Source organism: Bufo gargarizans, chromosome 2 (assembly GCF_014858855.1).
Source record: "Bufo gargarizans isolate SCDJY-AF-19 chromosome 2, ASM1485885v1, whole genome shotgun sequence".
Taxonomy (NCBI): Eukaryota; Metazoa; Chordata; class Amphibia; order Anura; family Bufonidae; genus Bufo; species Bufo gargarizans.
The window spans coordinates 330,184,563-330,201,558 of NC_058081.1; the positions used below are offsets into that span (position 1 = coordinate 330,184,563).

Below are 16,996 nucleotides of genomic sequence, written 5' to 3' on the forward strand. Positions count from 1 at the left end.
CAATAAGTAAAAAAAAAAACAGTCAAATATATAATAAAAAAAAATTAATGGGACAAAGCTGCAGCGCACAGTACCGCCGCTATCAAATGTACGGCATGCAAGTGTACAGAGCAGTGTAAACAATGAAGAGGCCACGGGGTGCATAGTTGGACAACCCCAATCTGATTTTGATAGCCTTTCCTAGTCCTTTTAAGGGGTTAAATAGAGTAACATTATGCACGGCAGTGAATGCATACGCTCAAATATAATGGTGATCAGATAACAATGCACGCTGGATTTGCGTTAAAAATGTTCTGTGAAAGATGATCAATGTTGCCTAGCTACTGTGAAAAAATGAAAACTCGATTCCGATCTGCAAAATACGGAACTCACATGGCCGCTATCCGTGTTTTGCGGAATGCACATGGCCAGGCCTATGATATAAATGCCTATTCTTGTCCGCAATTGCAGGCAAAAATAGGACATGTTCCAACTTTTTTGCAGGGCCATGGAACGTAAGTACGGATGCGGACAGCACCCGGTGTGCTGTCTGCATCTTTTGCGGCCTTGTTGAAATGAATGGGTCCGCATCTTGCTGAACGGATTCAGACACATATAGTTGAAACCAGAAGTTTACATACGCTATATATAAAAAGACACATATGCATGTTTTTCTCAATGTCTGACATGAAATCAGAATAAACCTTTCCTGTTTTTGGTCAATTAGGATTACCATAATTATTATTTGCCAAATGCCAGAATAATGAGAGAGAATGTCTTAAGGCATTTTTATTACTTTCTGCAAAGTCAAAAGTTTACATACATTTCATTAATATTTAGTACCATTGCCCTTAAACTGTATAACTTGGGTTAAACATTTTGGATATCCTTCCGAAAGCTTCTCACAATAGTTGGTTGGAATTTGGGCCCATTCCTCCTGACAAAACTGGTGAAACTGAGCCATGTTTGTTGGTCACCTTGCTCGCACCTGCCTTTTCAGCTTTGCCCATACATTTTCAATAGGATTGAGATCACGGCTTTGTGATGGCCGCTCCAAAACATTGACTTTGTTCTCCTTAAGCCACTTTGTAACTGGGTTGGCAGTATGCTTCGGGTCATTGTCCATTTAGAAGACACATTTCCACCCAAGCTTTAACTTCCTGGCTTATGTCTTGAACTGTTGCTTCAGTATTTCCACATAATCTTCTTTCCTCATGATGCCATCTATTTTGTGAAGTGCACCAGTCCCTCCTGCAGCAAAACAACCCCACAACATGATGCTGCCACCCCTGTGTTTCACAAAGTAACATAGTATAGAAGGCCGAAAAAAGACATTTGTCCATCCAGTTCAGCCTGTTATCCTGCAAATTGATTCAGAGGAAGGCAAAAAAAAAAACCCTGTGAGGTAGAAGCCAATTTACCCCACTTTAGGGGAATAAAAAATTCCTTCCCAACTCCAATCAGGCAATCAGAATAACTCCCTGGATCAACGATCTCTCTCTAGTAGCTACAGCCTGTAATATTATTACACTCCAGAAATACATCCAGGCCCCTCTTGAATTCCTTTATTGTACTCACCATCACCACCTCCTCAGGCATAGAGTTCCATAGTCTCACTGCTCTTACCGTAAAGAATCCTCTTCTATGTTTGTGTACAAACCTTCTTTCCTCCAGACGCAGAGGATGTCCCCTCGTCACAGTCACAGTCCTGGGGACAAATAGATGATGGGATAGATCTCTGTACTGACCCCTAATATATTTATACATAGTAATTAGATATCCCCCCTCAGTCGTCTTTTTTTCTAAAGTAAATAACCCTAATGTTGATAATCTTTCAGGGCACTGTAGTCCCCCCCCGTTCCAGTTATTACTTTCACAGTTGGGATGGTGTTCTTAGGCTTCCAAGCTTCTCCCTTTTTCCTCCAAAGTAACGATGGTCATTATGGCCAAAAAGTAAAATTTTAGTTTTGTCAGACCACAGGACATGTGTCTAAAAATGTAGGTCTTTGTTCCTGTGTGCATTTGCAAACATTAATCTGGCTTTTTTATGTTTCTTTTGGAGTTATGGCTTCTTCCTAGCAGAGTGGCCTTTCAGCCCATGTTGATACAGTACTCGTTTCACTCTGGATATTGACACAATCTTACCAGCTTCCTCCATCATCTTCACAAGGTCTTTTGCTTTTGTTCTTGGGTTGATATGCACATGTCGGACCAAAGCACCTTCATCTCTGGGACACAGAACCCGTCTCCTTCCTGAGTGGTATGATGGCTGGACAATCCCATCTTGTTTGTACTTGCGTATGATTGTTTGTACAGATGAACGAGGCACCTTCAGGTATCTTGAAATTGCACCCAAGGTTGAGCCAAACTTGTGCAAGTCCACAATTATCTTCCTGATATCTTGGCTGATTTCTTTAGACTTTCCCATGATGCTACACAAAGAAGCAGTGTGTTTCAGGTGTGCCTTTAAATGCATCCACAGGTGTGTCTCTAATTAACTCATATGTTGCCAACAAACCTAACAGAAACTTGTCACACATGACATCATATGGGCAGTCCAGAATTGTTTAAAGACATAGTAATCTTAGGCTACTTTCACACTTGCGGCAGGACGGATCCGACAGGCTGTTCACCATGTCGGATCCGTCCTGCGGCTATTTCGCCGTGCCCGCGGACCGCCGCTCCGTCCCCATTGACTACAATGGGGACGGGGGCGGAGCTCCGGCGCAGCACGGCGCTGCACGGAGAAAGGCCGCCGGACTAAAATTACTGCATGTCAGGCTTTTTAGTCCGGCGGCTTTCTCCGTGCAGCGCCGTGCTGCGCCGGAGCTCCGCCCCCGTCCCCATTGTAGTCAATGGGGACGGAGCGGCGGTCCGCGGGCACGGCGAAATAGCCGCAGGACGGATCCGACATGGTGAACAGCCTGTCGGATCCGTCCTGCCGCTAGTGTGAAACTAGCCTTAGTGTATGTAAACTTTTGACATGGCAAAAAGTTATAAAAATGCCTTAAAAAATTCTCTCTCTCATTATTCTGGCATTTGGCAAATAATAATAATTATGGTAATCCTAATTGACCAAAAACAGGAAAGGTTTATTCTGATTTCATGTCAGATATTAAGAAAAACATGCATATGTGTCTTTTATATAGTGTATGTAAACTTCTGGTTTCAACTGTAAATATGGTCGTGTGAATAGGCCCTTAAAGAGGAAGTTTCTTCTCCATTAACTTCCAGTGTTCCTTCCTTTTTATATCCATTATTTGTCTGATTATTATTTTTTTTTTTCTGTAGCGTATTCAATCCAGGGGCAAAGTGTGCAGATGATCAGCCCGTCAAGTGACTCCCACCAGCAAGTAGTAGCAGTTGGGCAGCCTCTTGCTCTGCAGCCACAAGGAACTGTTATGGTACCAGAAATAAAATACTGTTTGCTCTGAACGTTTTATTCTGATAGGAGATCATAGTTATTACATACTCTTCTTTTCTTTTTCAGCTTACTGCTAAGAATATACAGTGCATGCGAACACTGCTTAACTTGGCGCATTGTCATGGTGGGTATCTGGGGACATCTTGGCAACTTGTGCTTGCAACTCTTCAGGTGTGTAATTATAATACTGTATTAGCCTTGACTTATTATGGTTTTTAGAATAAAATAGACCGGCGTGTCATTAAATGGAATACTGTATACAATTAAAGCTGCAGCTATCGATTTTAGTAATCAAATAATCTATTGCTTAATCCAATGATTAATCGAGTACTCTAATAAGAAAAAACTAATAAAAAAGAACGTTTTCCTTTATAAAATGTCATCAGAACCCCCCCAATGGCATCATCAGACCCCCGTGCTATCAGTCCTTTGTGCCATCAGCTCCCCCCAGTGCCTTCAGTCCTTTGTGCCATCAGCTCCCCCCGTGCCGTCACCCCCCAGTGCCATCAATCATCTGTGCCATCAGCTCCACCCATGCCATCAGACCTCCCCAGTGCCATCAATCCTCTGTGCCATCAGCTCTGTGTCATCAGCCCCCCAGTGCCATCAGCTCCCCCCATACCATCAGACCTCCCCAGTGCCATCAATCCTCTGTGCCATCAGCTCCCCCGATGCCATCGATCCTCTATGCCATCAATCTTCTGTGCCATCGGCTCTGTGCCATCTGTCCCCAATGCCATGAGTCCTCTGTGTCATCATCCCCTCTGATGCCAGCGTGCCCTAAGCTCCCCCAGTGCCACCATCTCCGCTCCTAGTCTCCAGCAGCCCTATAATACTTACCTCTCCTGTAGGGACGCCACTCCACAACTCCTCTGTCTTCTTCTCCGCGCGCTGCACTGTAGTCCTGACGTCACGCAGCGTCAGGTCATAGTGCATGTATGTGTGCACTATGTCCTGACGATGTGTCAGGAGGAAAGTGCAGCGCGCGGGCTGGCAGGTGACCACTGAGAGGTGAGTAATAGCAAGAACTTCACTCCTGCTCTGTGGTCACATGACACAAACGAATCGCCGATGCAAAAAATTTGCATCAATTATTTTTTTGTGTAGAATTACTCGATTCAATCGAGTAATCGTTTCAGCCATTTATAAAATTGAATACACTGGCTTATATTCTAGGTAAGTCCTTTCCTAAGAAATCTTTGGATATCACGGGAAAAAGAACCACTATATGAGTGTCAAGCATTCTTCTTATTGTGAATGTTAGAAAGGCTCCATTAAAAGAATTGAATTACATGAAGTATTGTGATTTTTATGAAGACTATGGGCGATATTAGTGGTGTGTGCTTAAGCTCTCCAGTCATTATTATATCAGTCTTCTCACAGGACAAGTCTCTTTAGCATTTTATTGCTGGCCGTGGTAATGCCTGTCTAGCTGAAACTAGTCAATCTAGTTTTTTAGTAGTATATTCATTTGCATTATATATGAATATGTGTGTATATCTAAGAAAAAAATATGGTGCTGCCTAGCCACAGACCGGTCAGAATGCCCATGTGGACCACTGTCCACCACCAAAAGTGTCTACAGTGGGCACTTGAGCACTACAACTGGACCATGGAGCAATGAAAGAAGATGGTCTGGTCTTTTATATCATTTAGACAGCTGGGTTCTACCTGGAGAACAAATGGCACCAGGATGCACTATAGGAACATGGCAAACCAGCAGTGTGATGTCCTGGGCAATGTTCTGCTGGTAAACCTTAGGTCCTGGCATTCGTGTTACGTTATCATGTACCACCTCACTAAAAATTATTGCAGACCGAGTATACCCCTTCATGTCACCAGTATTCCCTATTGGCAGTGACCTCTTTCACTAGGATAATGCGCCCTTACACTGCAAGCATTGTTCAGGAACATGACTAAAGGTGGCCAAACACATCAGTCTTTTATCAGCCGAAACCGCCTAGAACGGCAGGTTCAGCTGACACACTCGTGTGTGTGTGTAGAGCTACTGACTCTGCCCCGACAGATGAAGTAAGGGGGTGGGACAAGGGTTGGGCAAAATGAATATAAAGCCAAACGTGTATGAGGGAGTTAGGAGAGCTTTTAAAGGTGTATGGGCAGCTTAAGAGTTGTTGAGATGGCTTCCAAATTCCCCAGATCTCAACCCAATCAAGGATAAAGAATGTGGTGGAAAAACAAGTCTGATTCACGGAAGGCCCACCTCGCAACCTGCGTTGGTGCAGATAACACACGGCGCCTTCAGAGGTCTTTTGAAGTCCTTGCACAAGGGAGGCATATACAATATTACAGTGTTTTGGTTGATTCATAAAATAAATATAATTTGATAGAATTCATTATAAATATTTTAGTGATCTCTGTTAAAGTGAATTGTGATTTCAGCTGGTGGAGGCAGTGTGATGCTCTGGGCAATGTTCTACTGGGAATCATGGGTCCTGGCATTTATGTGGGTGTTACTATGACATAATCATATTTATGCTTTATATAGCACTTGGTATGGATCCTTGGCTTGAAACCCAGCAATGGTGGTGCATTAAAACCTGGGAGAGCAGTGGAGGGTCCTAGCACAGTAAGCATCATCTTAATATTAATTGCTTCTAATTATAATGTTCACGTAGGTGGCTTGTCTTAATAAATTAATATTTTGCTTCTTTTAGGTTTTGACCACTGCAGTTATGACAGACTTGCCTGTGATCTCCACAATCCTTTCACGACTGTTTGAAAGCTCGCAGTAAGGCATTTAATAATTGGCAAATGAAGATATGTTGTTTAACCCTTTTGCTGCCAAGAATTTGAGGATAATTTTCATACTTGTTCACATTACGTTTTTGTTCCACATTTAAAATATATGTTGGGAGAAAGAAGATGCAAAGGTGTTTTGTCCGGCCGCCTCTCGCCATGTTTGCCGTGCTGCGGCCAGATCTCTGGCTGGTCCCCATTATAGTGAATGAGGACGGGCCGACTTCTGGCAGCACACATGTGCCAGAACAGCCTGCCGGTAAAAGATTAACGTCAGTGTGAAACTGGCCTTAGCATTAATAGATCAATGTATAACATGTGGAAATCTACAGTTTTGGCGTGCTCTCATTTCTCAGATGATGCTGAAAGTAATGGGGGTCAGGAAATGTATAGATCAGAGATCATCAACCTTCGGCACTCTGGCTGTTCTGAAACTACAACTCCCAGAATCCTCTTTTCACTATGGGAGTTATAAGAACAGCAGAGTAAGTGGACATGATGGGAGTTGTAGTTTCACAGCAGCTGGAGTGCCGAAGGTTGCTGATTCCTGGTATAGATTTTAGTATGATGGGAAATACAAGACTTGGGTTGGATTCCGGGTCTATTCCAGACTCTCTTGTATGAATGCATTTCAGAGTAAAGCACATATTCAGATTTTTTGTCTTTTCTTGAGTGTATGCTTACTGTGATGGAAAAGCCCTAGACCAGTGATGGCTAACCTTGGCACTCCAGCTGTGGTGAAACTACAACTCCCAGCATGCTCCATTTATTTCTACAGAGTTCTGAGAGCAGCCAAGCATCTTGGGAGTTGTAGTTTTACCACAGCTGGAGTGCCAAGGTTAGCCATCAGTGCCCTAGACAGTAAAATGGATGTGAAAACAAAAGTATATCTCAAGTAGATTTTTGATATTAGAGTGAAATAGACTGCTGTCCTCTAAGGCTGTTGTTATTTCAGATACCTGGACGATGTGTCTCTACACCATCTCATTAATGCACTTTGCTCATTATCTCTGGAGGCTATGGACATGGCATATGGGAACAGCAAGGTAAGGCACATTGTGGTCATTAATGTTACCTGCTAGAACAGTGGACTGTTGATATATATTTTCTGACTTGTCTGAAAGGCGTAGCTGTTATTGTGCATGTGGGGGACGTCTGTAATGGAGTATATACTGTATTACAATAGGTGTCTGCCAGATACATCATAACATAAGGAAGGATCCTTCTGTATAGATCCGGAACACGTTGGACACTTGGATGTAATGTCTTATCTGTTTTTAGATAAGCTAATAAAGATTCTCTACTTTTCTGGACTTGTCAAGCTGGACCCACCTTCTATTACTATTCAGAGTAGCCATCAGCGACTTTCAAATCTACAAGTACTTTGTCTTCTCCGCTTGGAAATAGAAGGCAAAATATTGGAAATGTTTTATAAGGACAAATTGAAAAAAATGATTTTTAGCCCAAGATAAGTAGGATAAGAAATGACCCCATATGTGTTCATAGCCTTTAAAGAAATCCTGTCTGAAATTCTGAAATTTTCTGAATTCCCTTTTGTGTTTAAAGGGATTGTCTTGTAAGGGCTTTACTATACCACTCTCAATAAGGCATCAAATGTATGTTTAGGGCTCATACACCCAACAGAAGTCAAGAGGGTGTCCTTTTGGTCTCTGTCATGCCAGTATACATTGTCAGTATACCTTTTTTTTTCTATGGTATAGTAAGGCACAGCAGTCTATGCTTTCCTAAAAGTAGATGCCGTATGACTACTGTGGGATACGTTGGAGGTATATGTGGGGAAATCTCCAAGATGTATGCTCTAACAGAAGGCTCCAGCGTTGTGTACACAGAGCCTAACCTGCAGCCAGCCATGCATCTCCTGCAGTGACCACAGTAAGATCCGGCGTATTGTCAGGCTTCCTGCAATTAGCTGGAAATTGCTCTTGTATAGCTTTCATGATTTTCCTTTACTGGGAGAGGAACAGGAAGCAGGAAGTAATAATGGTGGCTTGTTTTAAGGTCATTGGGCTGGTAGGTTGTCTGATTCCCTCTTGGGTGCTGCATGACAGGGTTTGGCACCACTGAAAGCACGTCTTTATAGAAAGACACTGCTACCTGTGTTCAAAGCGGTTACGTTTCTTTTTGTTTAAAACTAATGTATTACCTTTGCTGCTGAATGATCATGACACGTTATTGGTGGTTATCTGAGAATCTGCATAGTAAAAGTGAAATAGTAACTTTTTTCTTAGTAATTTATTCACATCTATGTCTATGCTACGCCATCCTTTACCTCTAAAGTGGCGGACACCAGGATGGAAACACAGTGGACCCCGCTGACAAAAATGGAATCCATTTGGTTTCTTTCGTGGTGTCAATAATTTTTTTTTTTTTTTAGGAAACATGACATTGAAGAATGGGCAGTAGGGATGAGCGAACTTCTGTTTTCAAGTTCGGCGTACAAGGTTTGGGTTATCTAAGAATTCCGTAATAACTTATGGTGTGTGGTAGCGGAATCCATAAACAAATTCTTAGATATCCCGAACCTGAAAACAGAAGTTCGCTCAACACTAGTGGGCAGCCATGCCTGTTTTCATTTACCTAAAGGTATTAGCTCATATCTCTGGTGACCTTGTTGAAATCAGGTGTCCTGAGCCTTGATCCCCTTGTGTCTCCCATCAGAGGATTGTTGGGCTGCCCACACACACACACACACACACACACACACACACACACACACACACACACACACACTACAAATTCCCTTTTACCTTAGACCTTGTCAGTTATATCCACTTTCTGAACTGTATTAATATGACTTCATGGCTGTAGGATATTAGGTTTTCTGGCACTCCTGTGTAAAGTTTCTGGTTTTGATTGGTGCTATTCCTTTAAATTGAAGGAGTTGACCACTTTGTGGCTACTGTTGACCCTTGTGTATGTAAGATGGCTCGATGACACTTAATAATATAGCCTTTGATGTCATTCTTTGCCATTTTCTATTTTTTATAAGCTGTGTCCGATTGTTGTTCAAGTCTTTTGTCCTGTTCACACAGAGGTCCTGTCCATTAAATGGCTCCATGTGATGTGTCCTCCATTCATATACCTGCCTTCTGCACTTCTACTGTTGGGAGTCTAGTGCAGGTGCAGTGTATTTGAATCAAGGAGTCTAAATGATATATCTGGTCACATGACCATCCTTCAGCGGCCATCTTTTGTGGACAGTACAAAAGACTGGGAGCATAGCTTATGAAATATAGCAAATGGCACAGAACATTAACAAGCACTATGTTAGTAAGTGCCATATAGTCATCTTACCTACACATTAGTGACAAGTAGCCAGAAAATGGCCAACCCATTAAAAAAATTAAAGTTATTGGGGGAGATTTATCAAAACTGGCTTTGTTGCAAATAGCAACCAATAAGACTACACCTTTTATTTTTCAGAGCTCCTCTGGAAAATGAAAGGTGGAATCTGATAGGTTGCTTTGGGCAACTAAGCCAGTTTTTCTTTACACCAGTGTGATAAATCTCCCCCATTGTGTTTAGTTTCCAAAGCAGAATGTAAAAGACAATATGCGTGGAGTGGATCTGCCCTTAATTAATTGTCATCCTAAACCTTCTCTCATAGGAACCATCTCTCTTTGCTGTTGCTAAGTTACTGGAAACAGGATTAGTGAATATGCACCGAATTGAAATCTTGTGGAGGCCATTGACAGGACATTTAATTGAGGTAAAGTCTGTCCCCAATCTTTAAATATACTGAAAGTTCCCCCCCTTAGGGTCCATTCACATGTCCGTTGTTTCTTTCCTGATCTGTTCCGTTTTTTGCGGAACAGATCTGGACCAGATCTGGACCCATTCACTTTCAATGGGTCCTGAAAAAAATCGGACAGCACAATGTCAGATTATTTTTTTTTTTTTCAGGACCCATTGAAAATGAATGGGTACAGATCTGGTCCAGATCTGTTCCGCAAAAAACTGAACAGATCAGGAAAGAAACAACGGACGTGTGAATGGACCCTTAGAGTGTTATGGCCAATCGTATTCCTCATAAAACATTGATTGTCTTTCCCCAGCCAGGCCTCCTATTCACACTGCAAAGTGAATTCTGCTCACTCCTGTTCATAAGATTAGCATTCCTTCGTTCAGACCCCCATCGATCAATGTTTTATGACCGATAATTTCAAAAGGTGTTGTAGTGCTGTAATGATGATAAATCTACTATGTTCTCTTTTCTCAGTGGTCATCTGTGTTTTTCGTGGGGAACACTGATTGGGCATAAAAGGTTTCATTCTGCTATTTTCTGAAGATCAGTATTCAGATCCAATTTAAATATTTGGATCTCAGTGGTCCATCATCACATCGCTTGGCAGGAAGATAACTAGGATGACTGCCCTTAGGCCTCATGCAAACGACCGTACTTTTGGTCCGTGTCCAATGCACATTTTGTGGATCGCACACGGACCCATTCATTTCTAAAAAAAAAAAAAAAAAAAAAACAGCACATGGATGTCAGGCGTGTGCTCTCTGGCCGCGAATGGTAGAACCTGTCCTATTCTTGTCCGTTTGGCCGACAAGAATAGGCTTTTTTACAGTAGTCCCCACAAAAATTGCAGGATGCACACAGACCACATCCGTATTTCACGGATCCGCAATTTGTGGACTGCAAAACAGATACAATTGTATACAGAAATCCACAAGAGAAATTTGAGTCTTATACTTTGGCATTTTGCAGCAGGTTCCTGCCCCCATTCCGCTTGGACATCCATTGGAGATGTCCGAGCAGAACCACCTGTGTAAGAGGTCATGTATAAACGATTTGTCTCATTTCAGTAGGTTTTATGAGTTAGGATTGTGTTTCCTGTTATCAGTCTTCATGAGCTGTTCTGTCTTTTTTCTTTGCTTGCTCTTGTCCTGATCAGAAGGTACGTTTGCACTGCATGCCTCTTCTCTGCACAGTCTGCTGCATTGTTGTCGTCCTTGTTTTTATGTTGCATGCTTGTTTCTTCATAGACCTGAAAATCTAAAGGTCAGTGCCATCAAGACCCCTTGACTTTAATGCAAGTGATTTTAACTGCATATCCTTGCATTTTCAAGGTCCTGTTAAATCTACTTTCTTGTGACTTTTTTAATTAATTTTGAGCACTTTCTGGTTAATCTTACTATGTGATTTAATCTTATCGTGATTAAAATACTGAAGGATGGTGATGAATTGTGAAGCAGCTTGACTTGGGGTAACAATTACATATGTGGCTAAGGCCAGACGGCAGTAACTTCCACCTATGTGCTATCCAGACTGTACCTGCCTAGCACTCAGACCTGTTAAAGGGAATGGTGCAACTCTCACAGCAGTTTCATGCTGAAAAACTCAAAGTATGCAACATGATTGCATGTTTTCTTTCCAAGACAAATGAATGGGTCCAGAAAAAAAATGGATGCATACGAAAGTCCGTGGAACCGATTCAGCACTGCATCCAATTCACTGTTTTCCCACTGCACTGTGGTGCTCCTCGCCACCCTGCTGTGTAGGGGAGTATTCACAGGATCAGCGGAGGTCCACAAGGTTGGACTCCACTTATCATATAATGGTTGGATGTTCTACTGGATCCTATGAGATGGGAATACTCCTTTAAAGGGGTTGTCTCATCATGGACAATGGGGGCATATTGCTAGGATATGCCCCCATTGTCTTATAGGTGCGGGTCCCACCCCTGGGACCCGCACCTATATCGTGAACGGAGCCCCGTAAGTGAAGGAGGGCACACTGCACATGCGCAGCCGCCCTCCATTCATTTTCTATGGGGCCGGCAAAAATAGCTCGGCTATTTCCGTCAGCCTCATAGAAATGAATGGGAGCGGGGGCCCCATTTACTTCTATGGGGAGCCGGCTTGGTGGTGGCCGGACTGGAGTCCTCCAAACACCTTGCGCTCCGTTCTCGATATAGGTGCGAGTCCCATTGCCCATGATGAGACAACTCTTTAAGTCTTTTTCCCCAGTTAATAAAAAAAGTTTACATTTTTTTTAATGCCTTTCACAGGTTTGCCAGCATCCAAACTCAAGAATGAGAGAATGGGGAGCAGAAGCATTGACATCTCTAATAAAATCAGGGCTAGCTTTCAAGCATGAGCCAGAACTCTCTCAAAACCAGGTATCCATTTGCCAATCAGTCACTTCCATAATTGATAGGTGACCAACTATAGTGTATCCCTATATATCAACCAAAGAGAAATCGGTACTATATAATATCCTTTAAAATAGTTTTTTTTTATTATTATTAAATGGCATAAAAGACATATACAAAAAAACACATGAATGCAGAGATCATACAGAGTGCCATAAAAGTCCACATTAATATCACTTGTTAACAGCTATATTGCTGTTAGAAAGCTGTGCAAGGGCGCCCAGGTCAGCATACAATATCAAACAGCTGGCTCTGGCTATGCTTACAGCTATCCCAACTTGCAATGCATCTAGCATAATTATAGATCGGGTATAGATTGTATTTCTGATGTTGTGACCGACACCATATAGCCTATAAGTTATGTCATCTAGTGCTGCGGTGTATCAAATCAGGCCGATCAAAATCTCTATTTCTTACCCTATATTTAGCGCTGTATGAGTGTTGGCTGGCTCGGTTTGGCGTGCGCTCCTCGACGCGCGTTTCACTTTATTGCTTCATCAGGAGGGGCTCATAGTGTACCCCTGTAGCTGGAGTCATGTAATGTGTTATTGAAGTCTTGTTTTCTCTCCTAGAGGCTACAGTTGCTTCTCCTAAACCCCTTGAAGGAGCTTTCAGCTATAAATCACCATGATATCCGCCACAAGCAATTGGAATGTGTGTTACAGATTTTGCAGAACCAAGGAGATAGTCTTGGACCTGGATGGCCACTGGTTTTAGGAGTTATTGGAGCAATAAGAAATGATCAGGGGTGAGCATATAGTGAAATAACCCACATTTTATCTCTCTTCTCTCTCCTTTTTCTTATACAATCCCATTTTTTTTTTTAGGGAGTCTTTAATACGGACCGCTTTCCAGTGCCTTCAGTTGGTCGTGACAGACTTCCTCCCCACAATGCCTTGCACATGCCTGCAGATTGCTGTAGAGGTGGCTGGAAGCTTTGGACTTCAGAATCAAGAGTTGAACATTAGTTTAACATCTATTGGTTTGCTGGTGAGTTGGCTTTGTATCTTTTAGTTTACCAATGGTCTTTCTTTCAGTTTAGGTATGTGTAGGTTGTTTTAAGGCATTTTAAGCAGTTGAGATCGTGCTTGATTAACTACTAGACGGTGTTGTTTAGCAAAGTAGTTATTGTGGACAAAACTTGTCACCAGAAGTCATTGTAAAAAAGTGTGTAGATAGGTCTAGAGGGTGACTCTTCATGGTACTGCAGTGCGAAACTCTTTGTAGCATTCATCATGTTCCCTTCCACAGCCTTGTCAGCCTTATGGTGCATGCTACTGAACAATACTACCATAGCACCTACTTATGATGTTCACTGCCAAGGAATAAAAAATGTACAGGATATGACTAGGACAGGGCCACCAGGCTGTATTAGTAGTATACTCGCTCCACTCCAGGGGAGGGGGCAGACAAGATAAGCTCAATACACGCGCTGCCTACCCTCTCGCGCCGGGTTCGTGTATCTGATGTCAATCCTACCATAGTCCAAAGCGGCCGTCAGGACTTCCTCTACTGGGGGACCATAGGTTTATTCTAAAAACTCAACGCATTTTGGGGAACAGTAATCACTTTCATCAGAAGTAAAACATTTTCTGACAAAAAAAAAGTGGTGACAAATGTTAGTAAAACCAGTTTTACTGTGCAACTTGTAAGCCTATCCTCTTTTCCTGACACAAAGGTTTCTCACAGGGGAATGGGCTTAATAGGTATATAATTTGTGCTGAAAATCCGAGTTTATCTGATACAGCATATGACATGCAAATATGTTATAAAATTAGAGTAAGTTTACAGATGTGAATCACTTCCGGTTGCATTGACATCAGCAGTAATGTGAAGTAGGGCCTGCCCCCTTCTTTAAAAGGGATCTGTTCCCTCTCCTGATTTTAGTAACTTGTATTCCTCATAAAATACCAATTTGGAATCCTCTTTTCTCAGAACTTTATGTTGTGTAGTTCCTCTGTTCATCCTGCCAGAAATGTACGAATACATTGATAAGTGGATGTTATCAATTGGGGGTGTGCACTAAACACTCTTACACTGTCTTACACCTCTTTGACAAGGGGAATGGTAACATTCAGTAGTCAGTTTATTCAGAAGTATTCACGAAGATTTACAGAGAAACGGCACAGCTATGAGAAAAGATGGTCAAGGGTTATTTTATTGACGACCCAAGTAAAGTGGTCCCTTGAGTTACAATGGTCATTCTGGAACCAGTTAAAATTGTATGTTGAAGCCATCTGTTCTAAAGCCCCAAAATGTCATCCCAAGATAAGAGAAAATGAAGATTTAAGAAAAATAAGCAGATAACTAAGACAGATAAAGCAAGTCCTTACATATAATAGTCAGGGATAGCTGCTGGAAGTCACCATCTATGATGAGGACAGGATCCTGCATAGCACAGTATACCAGATAAAACTGAGTAGTCTTCACCTGATATCCAAAGGAGCAGAGGGCAGTGGAGAACATGTAGTACCATGCTGTACTGTAAAGAGGAGCTACTAGACAGCCAATACAGGTGATTTACCATAGAAATGCCCATGTTAGTTGGTTGGATCTGAATCTAAGTCTGTCTAGTCTCAACTTACGATGGGCCAGGAATGACCACAGACCTGTCAGGAACAATGACTTTAACAGCAACTTGATTGTAAAGTTTAAAGAACTTCTTAAAGTGGCGGGGTCTATTTGCTGTTAACCCCACCGATGGATATTTCAACCTATGGCCAAAGCTGCAGCCCTTTATTCTGAAGAGCAGTGGTGGACATCATTTATGGACGCCCACCAAACAGAACTTCTTACATGCCTCTAAAAAATGAAATGCATTTATGAATCTGCTATGTCTACCCAGTAGAAGGCCTCACAGAAACCATAAACAAGTATGTACATAAGTTACTTTACTTTGCACTATGATTTTGTGTTTCAGTGGAATATCTCAGATTACTTATTTCAACGAGGAGAAACTATAGAAAAAGAACTAAATCGAGAAGAAGAATTTCTTCAGATGCAGGCAAAGGAGAAAGGAGTGACTTTAAACCGTCCCTTCCACCCTGCACCCCCATTCGATTGCCTGTGGCTGTGTCTCTATGCCAAATTGGGAGAACTTTGTGTTGACACGCGCCCTGCTGTCAGAAAGAGTGCTGGCCAGACATTGTTCTCTACGATCGGGGCTCATGGAACTTTACTGCAGCATCAAACATGGCATACTGTCATTTGGAAGGTATTGAAGCGCATAGGGTTCACTAAAGATTTAAAAGGCTTTTGCACTGATGACCTATCCTCAAGATAGGACATCAGTATCTGATCGGTGGGGGTCTGACACCTAGGACTCCCTCATATCAGCTGTTTGAGAAGGCAGTGGTGCTTGCATTAGCACTGCGGCCTTCTTAGCTTTTCTTAAGCCAGTGACAACACGTTCATCGGTCACATGGCTTAGGCGCAGTTCAGCCCCATTGAAGAGAATGGCGCTGAGCTGCAATACCAAGCACAACCGCTGTACAACATATGACGCTGAACTTGGTGAGAAGGGAGAACTCCACAGGAGCGCTAGTGCCTTCTCAAACAGCTGATCGGTGGGGGTCCTGGGTGTTGGACCCCCCAACAATCAGATACTGATAGTCATCAGTATTAAAGTCTTGGAAAACCCTTTTAAACCATTTCCATATGTCTTCTACTACCTGTTCAGGCCCATATGTCCAGTGTTCACTTATTCATTCAGCTGTATTTTATGTATCTGATAATCTACCTATGTGAAGATAATAAGGGAAGAAAGTTTCAACTTTTGTTCTTTTTTTTCTTCTTCTAGGTTCTGTTTCACCTTTTAGATCAAGTTCGAGAGTCCTCTATAACCGCTGATAAGGAGAAGATTGAATCAGGAGGTGGTAACATCCTCATACACCACTCCAGGGACACAGCCGAGAAGCAGTGGGCAGAAACCTGGGTATTAACCCTAGCGGGCGTTGCTCGAATATTTAACACTAGACGATACCTCTTACAGCCATTAGGTAAAATCACATTTAACTGATTGAATTAATACATCTTTTGGTTTAAAACTAATTTTCAAATACTATTTTAGGATATTCAGAGTTATTAGTGTTACACCTAGATCGATGATAAAGGCCCCTCGCCAAGCCAAATTTGTAGCCTGCTTCTGGCTTTTTTTGAAAGAGTGGTCATTTGCATATCTTTTTATTTTTTTCAAGAGGGAGATCCCTTTCCTTATGGATTTAGGGGAGTCATTGACAGCCTTCCTTCCTGTGCAATAATACAACAATACTAGCTTGGGCATAGCACTTGTACCTCTTTCTTGAAATACCTAGCTTGGGCATAGCACTTGTACCTCTTTCTTGAAATACCTAGCTTGGGCATAGCACTTGTACCTTTTTCTTGAAATGCCTAGCTTGGGCATAGCACTTGTACCTCTTTCTTGAAATACCTAGCTTGGGCATAGCACTTGTACCTTTTTCTTGAAATGCCTAGCTACTGTAGACTGTAAAATAATGTATTTCTTCACTGTGTGATTTTTATTCTACTCTACTATTTTACTGATGATCTAGTCTCTGGATAGATCTTCAGTAACAAGGTACTGGTGCTTGCAGTAGTGCCGCAGCCTTCTTGCAGCTCACCAAGCACAGCGCCATAAATTATGCAGTGACTGTGT

General features: G+C 42.2%; 1 protein-coding gene across 3 annotated transcripts in view; it reads left to right on the forward strand.

The window, feature by feature from the left end:
- Nucleotides 1-16,996, forward strand: part of MON2 (MON2 homolog, regulator of endosome-to-Golgi trafficking) — a 118,693-nt gene that overhangs the window by 60,587 nt on the left and 41,110 nt on the right. For all 3 annotated transcript variants that reach the window (XM_044280556.1, XM_044280557.1, XM_044280558.1), the window contains exons 15-25: nt 3,271-3,383; nt 3,470-3,574; nt 5,910-5,990; nt 6,079-6,152; nt 7,116-7,206; nt 9,789-9,890; nt 12,199-12,309; nt 12,915-13,090; nt 13,170-13,332; nt 15,263-15,556; nt 16,142-16,340. In XM_044280556.1, the coding sequence (XP_044136491.1) occupies nt 3,271-3,383; nt 3,470-3,574; nt 5,910-5,990; nt 6,079-6,152; nt 7,116-7,206; nt 9,789-9,890; nt 12,199-12,309; nt 12,915-13,090; nt 13,170-13,332; nt 15,263-15,556; nt 16,142-16,340 (1,509 nt within the window). The remainder of the gene's footprint in view (nt 1-3,270; nt 3,384-3,469; nt 3,575-5,909; nt 5,991-6,078; nt 6,153-7,115; nt 7,207-9,788; nt 9,891-12,198; nt 12,310-12,914; nt 13,091-13,169; nt 13,333-15,262; nt 15,557-16,141; nt 16,341-16,996) is intronic.